This window comes from Lytechinus variegatus, chromosome 8 (assembly GCF_018143015.1).
Source record: "Lytechinus variegatus isolate NC3 chromosome 8, Lvar_3.0, whole genome shotgun sequence".
Taxonomy (NCBI): Eukaryota; Metazoa; Echinodermata; class Echinoidea; order Temnopleuroida; family Toxopneustidae; genus Lytechinus; species Lytechinus variegatus.
Genome location: NC_054747.1, coordinates 40,581,626 through 40,594,005, shown reverse-complemented (window position 1 = coordinate 40,594,005; position 12,380 = coordinate 40,581,626). Strand labels below are relative to the sequence as shown.

The window sequence follows — 12,380 nt, the reverse complement described above, 5'->3', positions numbered from 1 at the left end:
ACATAATTTGTAGAAAATACTTTGAATAAAGATGTAATTTTAGATGTTGACATTGCTGGTTTTATATACATGTAGGTGTGATTGATTGGATCAATCGTAAGTCTTTGTAAGACCAGGCCCAGGGGCCCGTTGCAGAAAGAGTTGCAATCAATTGCAACTCTAAAAATCATGCGCAACCTAATTTCAACCAATCAACACCGCGCATTTGGGACTTGCGTTTGATTTTTTTGTTTGCGTTTAAACAACTTTTTCTGCAACGGGCCTCAGATCACCCTTGTAGTCAGTCTCAGCAATTTTTATTGTTGAAATCATCCATGGATCCTAAAAGTAGGATCCATGGAAGTACTGTAGGATCTATGATTCCTCCAAACCCTTAATGACGTTATTATTTTGCATGTATGCTGGCAAGTTATTGCAACAATTAATTGGCATTTAATTTGCATTTATTGTGAATCATGTGGGTGATTTATAGTACTCTCCTTGTTATCATTGTGCGGGTTGCTGTTAAACCACAAAACCATTAAATACCTCCAGTATAATATACAGTACAAACGGAATGGAATAATAATACACCACTGTTTCCGACAGACACTGGGTTTGTTCATGGATGTGGTTTCACGCTTCAGTCAAGCTCACATTATTCATATCTGCTGGGACTAGGCATTAATGCACCACAGCTATCTTGAATGGCATCATGGCTAGTAGTCCTGAAACATCTCAAACTGTCCCTGATTCCATACCCAGAATCGACCATTCTTTCCATATCGTCTTTGTGTAAAATCCCCCTTTCAAATTTCAGAAGTCTGTGCCACGTCCTTTTAACAGGAATCTAATACTTTGAAGGCACTATACTGTACATCTGATCATAGCAGCTTTTTTGTATTCCTTAAAATTGATTTGTCTGTGATGGAGTGTGAGAATTAAAGGCCACAATTCGCTGGATTCCAGAGCGAAAGATGCTGCTCTGACTTGTAACAAGGTACAGGTGTACTGTACCTAAAGGCTTGGTCCCACTGCACTTAAGACGTAAAACAGAAAAGAATCTTGCCATCCGTTGGAAAACGTTATGTATCTGTTGTGAACTCTTTGCTTGTAGGCATTTCATAGTTCATACGCTCTATATGAATTACTATGATTTCATTGTTCGCCCATTTCTGGAGTGGATGAAAACGGATAGAGCCAACCTGAAATTTTTCTTGGCCGCTGTATTCGTTATGATTATGTTTGTGTCCATCGGCCAGTTGGACGAGGCCTTAAGTTTAATAATCATCATCATCATATAGAAATTTATGGAACATGCACCGATACGACAAGAAACCTCAACAAAGTTTAAAACTGTTATTGGTGATTATTTTTTACTTCCTTATGAATCATTTTTTTAAAAGATTTTATGAGTTTATTTTAGGTAGGACCAACTGTTATTCTTCGTCTTTTTACTTGCAGAGATCCGGAAGGGATGCTATAATTAAACTGATGTCTGCTGATTGAAGGAAGGATGTAACTACAGTTATGATCATGTGAATGACTTGGTGTCAGTCGGATCAGTTCTCACCCGTACCGCCGTCGATATAACAGGAAAAAAGCCCAGTGCAAGCAAGGCATCAGGCGATTAGCAGGGAAAACTTGACAGCGTTTGACAAACAGCGGATCAATCGCCTAATGTAGCAGAAAATCTCTTTCATGGATTCAACAGAGCGTCAGTTTGTAGTAGAGCAACGCATTTAATAGACACCTGGAAATCGAAAGGATACAGAGGAACGACCTCTTTGCGGACCAGATTTGTTGAGTAAACAGGAGGGAAAGCAACTTCATTTGCTGCAGAAAGTGAACTCTGATAAATATTTGAGGAGAGTAAGCATTCAATGAATTGTGATTGATACCATCACAAAAGCCGCTGCCAAATTGGTCAAAAATTCCAAATTAATGAATCTGGAGTGTCTTCGTGTAGCAAAAAGAGGATTGAACGCAGATGGCCAATTAGCAGGAAAATTAGGAATCCCTGTGGAAATATCTCCAATTTGGACTGGATCGCGATGAGTTGTGCCAAATTCGTGCCTCAAAATAGCTGTTATGATTTCAGAGGATCTGTGTGATTTCAGGTTGTTGACAACATTCCAGTGTGATAAATAGATTTATTTAGATTCAAAATAAGCATTCAAGGAGAACATTAATGATTCCACGAGGGTAAATATAGAAACTCAGAAGCTGAAAGGTGAAAACATTGATTAGTGTTGTCTTGTGACTTTGGTTGATTACAGTATTGTAGCTACCATGGCAACTACTGTTTATTACAAGTTCTTCATCATCTCTTTCTTGTCATTACTATGGAGACCATGGTCGCATTTAGGTGAGTACTGACAGATATTGTGAATTAGTGACACAAAAATATGGTAATAAAGGATCCATGTATTTGTGCTTACAGGTACATTAAAAAAAAAAATCATGTTAAGGTCTGATAATCCAGTCATGTATTTCCTTAATTTCATCAAAATCTTCTTTTTGATAATTTTGCCCCCCCCCACGAAAAGTGATATACCCTAACATTGATGGATAAGGGTAAGTGCAAATCTACAAAGTCCATAGTTTGGTACAGTGGTATAATTGGAATAAACCTTTGTGACTTTGGGCCATTGAGAGGGGATTCTCAGTATTATGTCGGTAACATTCTTTTACAACATGAGATTTAAGATTATGAGGGTAAGAGTGCAGCATTAAATATGTACATGTAGTTAAAGGTCAAGTCCACCTCAGAAAAATGTTGATTTGAATCAATAGAGAAAAATAAGACAAGCGCGATGCTGAAAATGTCATTAAAAGCGGATGTAAAATAAGAAAGTTATGACATTTCAGAGTTTCGCTTATTTTCAACAAAATAGTTATATGAATGAGCCAGTTACATCCAAATGAGAGAGTCGATGATGTCACTCACTCACTATTTCTTTTGTTTTTTATTGTTTGAATTATACAATATTTCAATTTTTACGAATTTGACGATTAGGACCTCCTTGCCTGAAGCATAAAATGTTAAAATAATGGAATTCCACGTGTTCATGGAGGAATGAAACTTCATTTCACATGACAATGACGAGAAAATAACAATATTTCATATAATAAAATACAAAAGAAATAGTGAGTGAGTGATGTCATCAACTCTCTCATTTGGATGTAACTGGCTCCTTCATATAACTATTTTGTTGAAAATAAGCGAAACTTTAAAATGCCATAACTTTCTTATTTTACATCCGATTTTGATGAAATTTTCAGTGTTATGCTTGTTCAATTTTTCTCTTTTTATTCAAATCAAGTTTTTGTTGGGGTGGACTGTCCTTTAATAACAATGTTGATACTGAATGCATTTTTTTCTTTCTCATTTTTTTTCCTCCACAGTGATTGATGCTCAACAAACGGTCGTATCAACGCCTGAGAATCTATCCGTCAAAGAAGGAGAAACGGTGACATTAGTTTGCAATTACGAGCCTAAGACTGATGAACTTTACTTTGGCTCTCTCTCATGGCAAATGGGCTCGAGTGTGTTAGCAGCTCATAGTTGCCCTAATGCTTGCAGCAGAACAAACCAAAATACAGACCATTATTCTCTGGACGTTGATTTAATATCAAGCGGTAATTTGACAATCAGAGATGCTTCTTTGGAGGATGATAATGTTTATGAGTGTAAAGTCACCTCTTTCTATGGGTCTGCAGGAAGTACATCTCGCCTGATTGTGAATGGTGAGTATTTTCATTATACCCCTTTCATAAACCCAATTATGCGATAACATCCGCATAATTGGGTCGTAAAAATTGGAGCTGATCCAGAGTTATCTGCATATTTCGATGCTGCAATTATCCGCATAATAGCGGCATCGGGACCAGATTTTGACTTAATGAATGCTTTCCAAAGTGATGCCGATAATTGCCATAGTGCGGTCACAAGGTCACCCTTTTCCAACACAACCCAATCAGAGGGGGCGTGTGCAGTTGTCATGACAATTATCCGCCTTTTTCAGGTCGGGCGCTCATAAAAAATAGTGCGGATTATTTTCGGAGTTTGTGAATGCAATTTTTATTGAATTATCCGCATAACTCTTAGGCTGATAATTGGAGGATAGGTTTGTGAAAGGGGTATTAGAGCACCACATAGTGTAGATAGAATATTAAAAAGAGCAATTTAAAGAGGAATCCAACCTATATAGAAACTTGTTTCAAGTGGAAAAAGTAAAATTAGACACATTGATAGGTGACAGTTAGAACAATATTGGACAAACAATAAGAAAGTTATGAATTTCAAATAGTTGTAAATATTGGTAATACTAAACACATGAAGACTTCAAATTGGCTTCATATGTGATGTCATGGTGATGTAAGGCAAGGACTACAATTCCATGTACTCCAATACATAAAATGGCTAAATGTAATTATGGTAAATTCATCCTTGCCCTTGTCATAATTTACTTACCCAGTTGCCAATTTGAAATCTACATATTTATAGGGATCTCAATTTTAAAACAGCCATAACTTTTTTATTGCTTGTCATATTTCTTTTAAACTTTCACCATTCTGTCACATTTTTTTCAATTTCAACGCAACATTTTATTACCAAGGCTAGATTCCCCTTTAATTTGGAAATAATATGCAGAATATTTGCCAATGTTATCTCTTGTGTTTAGATCTGCAATAAGTCAGCATAAAAAAAAACGTTACTCAAACGTGATACCAACCAAAGTCTACATGTACATGTACATGTATAGCACATTGAAAGATATAGACCTGTAATTTTGGTTTAATACTGGACTTTTGAAATAAATAAATAACTCTTCTCTACAAATTACAGTCACATTATTTCATCACTTTTTGCACCATAGCGCATACTCCATGATTAGACTAGAAACCAAGATGACAAGACTATCAAATCCCTTTACACAAAGGTTGAAAGTGGATTCACACCTGTGATAGGTGACCTCAGACCTGTGTTAGGTGACCGCACACCTTACAATTAGTCTGCGACCTGATTTGAGAATAAAATGTTGTAGAATTTGATGCTAATATCGAGACTTTGAATATCTTACCGTGTAATGTTTGAAATAATCATACGAATACCTGTTTAAATCTGTGACTATGCTATCATCCTTAGAATATAAGGGAATTTAATGTCTAGTCATAATGACGTCATACGATTGGTTACGATTTGAAACTTATTTGGCCTTTACTCCAAAATAGAGGTATGCAATCTTTCAAAATGGTTATACATGTATTAGTATTCTTTCAATTAATTTTAACCTCAAATAAATTGATATGTTACATTCACATTTTCAGAAAATGAAGAGAGTGCGACTACATTCTAACTTTCCAAAATCGGGTTGCGAACAGTCGTAAGGTGTGCTATGGCCATAATATACTCCATTCATCTTTAAGCAATTTGCAGTCTAGATTTTCCAGTCAATTTAATTGTTTCCCCATCTATGGCAGTGGAATGCATTAGCATATTCAGAAAATTCAGTCTATTATTACTTCTCACAATGCCTCACCAAAGATCTTGTCCTTACATCATTGGAGTATATTTCTAAGATGGGCCATCCCAGTTTATCAAATGGTTATCTTCATAAAGGAAAAAAGCTTTTTTGTTGTTTCTAGTTCCCCCAGTTAGCTTGAAGCTCTCAGACACAATGACCCCAGCTGGCCATCAGCAAGGTGACATTGTCCCCGTTCTGTCCGGTCAAACCTACACCATCACCTGCACGACTGAACCCGGTGCCAACCCTCCAGTTGACCTGGAGTGGACGTCCACCACAGCTCAAATCACTGAGGAGGATCAGGTTGACCAGCCAGTGACCGCTAGTAAGCTGACCGTGTCTAGCAGGGAGGTGACCTTCACAGCATCGATGGCTGACCATCTGACAGCGGTCACCTGCGAAGCGACGCATCCTGCTCTAGCGACATCCCTGACAAAATTCATTCAGCTTGATGTGCAAGGTACGTGGGGTTTTCTTTTTAAGAGCAATTTCCTGGCTATCTTATTAATAATGTTGGAATTCAGTGCAATTCATTGCTAGTTTGCAATCAGCCCATCACATGACCAAATTTTAATAGCCTTTAATAGTTAGTTCTTATACACAAAATTTGCCTCCATGGGAATCAGTTTTAGTGGCCTTTATAGCCAGGTGGCTGGTATAGACAGGTTCTTATACACAAAATGTGCCTCCATGGGAATAAGTTTTAGTGGTCACTGTAGGCAGGTTGCTGCTACATGTACATGTATACAGTATAGAGAGGTGACCACCAACACATGTTTGAAATGTATTTTATAAAGATCGCACTATTTCTTTCCTCTAGTTCCTCCCAAGAATGTAAACATCGCTTACAACTCTGTCATCATCTCCGACGGAGGAACGCTAACACTAGATGAAGGCACCTCGAACACCATCACCTGTGAAAGCCTTGGAACAAGGCCCGCCTCTGCGATCACATGGTACCTCGATGGGGTGCAAGTTGCGTCCGGGATCGGTAGACCGGTGTTTACCCCGAACGCCAACGACAGTAGGTTGCAGGATGCATCGAGTAGCATCATCATCCAGCCTTCAAGAGAACATCACGAGCAGGTTCTGCGATGCCAGGCAACCACCTTTGGCATCAGCCGTGACGTCAGTATCAGGCTATCTATTGACGGTATGTAGAATTCAGTGTTAATTAAATCCGGGGTGTATTATGGAGCGTTGTGGCCCAGTGGATTAGTCTTCTGACTTTGAAACAGAGGGTCGTGGTTTCGAATCCCAGCCATGGCGTAATTTCCTTTAGCAAGAAATTTAGCCACATTGTGATGCACTCAACTCAGGTGAGGTGAATGGGTACCTGGCAGGATTAATTCCTTGAATGCACTGAGCGCTGAAAGGCAGCTCGAGCTAGAGCCGGGGTAACAATAAAAATAATAATAGCATCGCGCCATGGAATAGAATATTTCTAGATAGATGGCGCTATATAAATGCCTATTATTTTTATTTCTTTGAAATAGAAATTATGATTATGATAATGTATTGGGGAATTCCATGAAGTATTTATATTTAAATGGTAAATGGTGATTTTTTTACCTGATTGCCGTCAAAGAAAGAATTATTGCTTACAGGCAACCAGAGAAACAACGACTTAAGGCCCTCTCCGAGGGACTTGATGGGGATTTAAATACTTTACCAAAGGGCACTAGTGCACCAAATGGAAATTGAACCCGGGCAACTGGAATCTGAAATGCCCGCTCTACCGATTGAGCTACTGCTCCTCCTGTAGTACATTTAAAATGGGGGTCTGGTGGGAGTTTCATGAATCTGTTCGTATAAAGTTAGGAGCAACTTTAAGAACGACTGGCGTAAGAAAGGTTCACCAGCTGCTCTGGGCTGAAAATTATATGACTCAAACAGGGAAAGAAAAATCAGACAAACAAAACACTGAAAATTTGATCAAAATCGGACAATGAATAGTAATGTTATGATATTTATAAGATTTGCATTATTACAGTGAAACAGTTCTAGGCATGTCTTCATGAAAAGTCAATGAGCAAATTGATGATATCATATCCCCACTTGTTCTTTTGTATTTTATTATATGAAATTATGTTTATTCAAATTTTCAGCATTTTGCTCTATGAATTTTACTCTATTTATTTAGATATAGATATTTTCAGCCCAGAGTACCCTTTTAACTTTAATACGAACAGCTTTCAATATGAAACACCTACCAGGTGTGTACATGTACATTGGTTATTTATTGAATTCCCCATTAAATGAATCTTGCTCTCAAATGCAATAAAGAAAATAAACCCTGAACGAGATTTCTCAAAACTTTGCAAATTTGTCATCTCTCCCATTAACCTTTAGGCATTTCCTTGACAGCGAAAAGTTAGACATTTTTTTTATACAAGGAACGGTTCTTGTTTGACTGGCGCCAGGAAGCATTTAAATGAAATACTCTCTCTGGATCCAACAAGGAACATCACACTAGGAAATGATATTTGACCTTCAATTGCAAAACAAGAAAATGAATTATAAATGGGGGTTTTCTTAAGAGCCAAAACAGAAGAGTAATAAGAAATATGAACTTGTGAAGTTGTACATCTGTTCAATTCAGCTATTCAGGATCAAATATGAGCTGCAGGTTTTTCTTGAGGTTGAAAAACATACTCTTCTCTCTATATATTTCTTGAAAAAAAATATCCTTTCTAGATTTCATAATTTATCAAGAGCTGTCAATTGGGATTTTAGGGAATATGTTCATTTTCTGATGGGGTTAAGTACCATCCACTTAATTTTGAGCAACACTGTATATGTCTCGAAATTAGATATATTCATTCCGATTTATTGTTGAAACTTTTTTCTGATCCCTTGTTTGGATGAATCTAAGATGATGAATCTGTTTTCATTGAATGTTAATATCCTTTTCATTATTGTTATGATTCTTTGTCTTCTCTTCCTTTCACACGCTTTTCTTTGTTTCTTCTTCCTTTTTCCTTGTTCATTTGATTTATTGATGCATTTTTTTTTACAATGGCTGTAATTCTATAACATGATTTCAAATTGAATTGAAATTTGATAAGAGTTACATTATCAAATGAACTGTAATGCATATAAATCTAGAAGAGGTATGAATATAATTTCACATCTTAATGGTACACGCTTTAAAACACAAGTAAGCGATGACAATTACAATGGTCTGTAGACAACTCACATTATTATGATTTTTATTATCATCATCATCAATATCATAATTTTCATCATCATTATTATCATCATCATCCTTATTATTATCATCATTATTATTATTTGTTTGGCGTCACCTGTGCCTGGGAGGCGAAAAGCGAACTGAATCACTATGACCCGCAGGTCTCTCCTCCCGATATAACTGCTTGGGGGGAATTCAGGTGGACCACTACACCAGGGTATCCCCCTACTCTTATATGAATAGTGCAGTGGGTTCTTAACGTGCAAAGGTGGTGACTCTCCTCTACACAGGGCCTCCATTTATCGTCCTATCCAAGGGACGGAGTGTTTTCCAATGTAACATAGCCTGCATCTATGAAACATGGGAGAGACGTTTACACACAACGCACTGGCTTCAGACATCTGCCCGGGGTGGACTCGAACCCACAATCTTTGGTTCGACGGGCAGACGCATAACCGACTGAGCCAACACCGCTCTCATCATCATCATCAATCATCATCATCATTATCATCATCAACACCATCATCATCGTCATCATCCTTAATGTTATTATCATCATCCTCATCATCATCATTATTATTAATATTTTGCTGATGTTGGTATTTTTACTATTACTTATATTTGATATTTCATATCTGACTAGGTCCACCTGACCCACCGGTAATCAGTGGTATCCCTGACACCCTCAATGAAAACCAGCAGACCTCCATCACCTGCGAAGCCGACAACGGCCACCCATCCCCCTCCTTTCAATGGTTCATTGGCACCAGGAACCTCAGCGCCGATGCAACGCTTCAGGTGTCTGCAGACGCCAGCAACCGTATCGACGCCTTGAGCCAGCTGCGGTACCTGCCTCTGAGGGAGGACAACGGTCTGGCGTTGCAGTGCAATGTCATCCACGATCAGCTCTCGCAGCCGATGAAAGTGATGAGTGATAACCTTGTGGTTAATTGTGAGTTGAATAGGTTTTTTGGGGGGAGGAGGTTGGGATACGAGGGCGGTGGTGGTTGTAGGGAGGGTTGCGATGGTATCAATGATAGTGCAAGCATTTGCACGTGTAGTTGCAGTGGTAGTGATGGTATTGGTGATGAGGATGGTAGTGGAAACTTTGTTGGTGATAATTATGAAGATTGTGATATTGATAATGATGATGGTGATGGTGATGATGGTGGTGACGGTGATGAAGATGGTGGTGATGGTGATGATGATGATGATGGTGATGATGGTGATGGTGATGATGGTGAAGATGATGATGATTATAATGATGATGGTGATGATGATGGTGATGGTGATGGTGGTGATGGTGATGATGATGATGATGATGGTGATGATGATGATATTTGTGATGGTGATGATGATGATATTTGTGATGGTGATGATGATGATATTTGTGATGATGATGATGATTATGATGAAAACAATGATAAAAATGATGATAATGATAGTGATGATGATGATGATGATAATGATGGTGATAATGATGATGATGATGACAGTGATGATGATGTTGTTTTCATGATTATTATGAAAGTGATTATGACAATTATTTTTTAGATTATTATGAAAGTAATGATGATAATTTTTTTATAATGATGACAAAATATATTAATTTTATGTACTTGATGATGTTGATGATGATAATGACAAAATATATTACTATTATCTTCGTCACATCCTTAGACTGTCCAACGACCGTTGAGGTCACCATCTGTCCTGAGGTTGAAGCGGGGTCATCAAAGCTCATGGTTTGCAGATCCGGGCCCAGCAATCCTGCGTCCAATCTAGTCTGGATACAAGGTATAACCCAGTCATTCATTTGAAGTATTAAATCAAGATGATGTTTCGTAAAATTTTTGTAAATTATCCGAGACTGGAACCTGTTCTTAGGTGCCAAGTCAGCTACACAGGAATATATCATTTAGCACAAGAAAAGGCCACCAGTAGTGTTATGCATAACTTACGAACTGCTTCGGGAATGGTTCCCTTCTTTGATCGCGTTGCATTGGGGACACAACATTTGCTTTGGCGACAAATTGCTTCAGGCTTCACTTAACCCTTAACGTGCCATGAACACATATCTGTGCATCCACTGGAGTGTCCTGAACACACTTTCATGCAATGGTCATACAGCTATTGTTTTGCCTATTGAAATTTGAGGAGTGCATTGCATGCATGAGTGATTCCATTGTTCAGTTCAGCTTATGGTCAAGAGGTTTAACATTATTGTCTCAGGAGTGATTCCCTTTTTTTCAATTCAATTCATTTATTTATTCAACCATCAAAAGAATAAAAACAGTACAATATACAGCATCAACAAAGTATCAGAAAAAACAAACAAACAAATAGATGGTTCGGAGACCCCGGAGAAGCGATGCTTATGAAAGGGGTCACCGCGCGATACATTAATACATTACAAATGAGAAATTGTTTTATAAATAAAACAAGTAAATATAGACTCTCTGAAAAAATAGCACTTGCTGATTACAGTGAATGGCACATTAAGAGTTAGTAGGATTGCAATAGGGTTTTATCCTAGGTTTAGGGCTTGGTTTAGGATGTAGGGTATAGCGTTAGATCCAGGGTTGAAGTGGATCATTACAGTGAATGGCACATTAAGAGTTAGTAGGATTGCAATAGGGTTTTATCCTAGGTTTAGGGCTTGGTTTAGGATGTAGGGTATAGCGTTAGATCCAGGTTGAAGTTGATCATTCAATTAGTGTGTGGAATTTAGAGCGGAGCAATTGTCGCCAGAGCAAATGTCATGGAACCCTTGAATTAGGGGGCTAGGTTCACCCAGTAATCAAACCTTCACCCTTACCCACTCCCTCCACTTTGTCTGATCCCAACCCTTCTACTCTCTTCCTCTAGTTGCTTTTTCTTTATCTTCCTTGGCTGTCCCACCCCCCCCCCCTCCATTAGCTCTGTGCGAATCAATCATTCCTGTAGCTTATAACAGAATATGTCTCTGTACTGATCTGGGGAGCATTTCATGAAAGGACTTGTTGGACGTTTTATCCGACAAGTCCCACTTTATCCGACAGTTACCATAGGAACAGTGCCTCTCAGCCAATCAAATTCATGGAAAGATGTCAGATCTGACAACTTGTCGGATGAAAATATTGATGAAACGCTCCCTGGTATTCTAAAGAGTATTCAATTTGTCAGCTAAGATTACACAATATTGGCAGATATATGCCAACCACCCCCCCCCCCCCCCCCCCCCCCGCACACACATACATGAACACACAGACTTAAACAAGACTAATAAGAACTGAATGAAAAGTACTTCAAACTTAATGTTTATGCCACTTGTAAGTAATATGAAACCATAATGAACTCAAAATAAACAGCCTCTTTTAGTAAAAGGCACATTTGAATAGAAACCTCTTCAAGAACACTTTATAAAGTAGAAAAAACATTAATGAAGGTTGATATTGGTAATTGGAGAAATAATCTCAGTGATTTTGATGTAGTTATCTTCCTATAACATTGAAGTGAAAATAAATACCAATAAAGTAAAGAACAAGTGTAAATGATAACTAATTCAAGGTAGACTACAAAAAGTTAAAACCATTAATTGTCGATACTGGTAATTTGATAAATTATTGTGGAAATAAATACCATTAAAGTAAAAACAAGTATAAATAAAAACTAATTCAAGGTAAAAAAAAATAGAA

General features: G+C 37.8%; 1 protein-coding gene across 3 annotated transcripts in view; it reads left to right on the top strand.

Annotated features, from left to right (window-relative positions):
- Window positions 1-12,380, top strand: part of LOC121420499 (hemicentin-1-like) — a 63,360-nt gene that overhangs the window by 28,820 nt on the left and 22,160 nt on the right. For all 3 annotated transcript variants that reach the window (XM_041615160.1, XM_041615161.1, XM_041615159.1), the window contains exons 3-8: window positions 1,444-2,347; window positions 3,388-3,729; window positions 5,632-5,970; window positions 6,331-6,663; window positions 9,347-9,655; window positions 10,384-10,500. In XM_041615160.1, coding sequence (XP_041471094.1) covers window positions 2,272-2,347; window positions 3,388-3,729; window positions 5,632-5,970; window positions 6,331-6,663; window positions 9,347-9,655; window positions 10,384-10,500 — 1,516 coding nt within the window. In that variant the 5' untranslated portion in view covers window positions 1,444-2,271. The remainder of the gene's footprint in view (window positions 1-1,443; window positions 2,348-3,387; window positions 3,730-5,631; window positions 5,971-6,330; window positions 6,664-9,346; window positions 9,656-10,383; window positions 10,501-12,380) is intronic.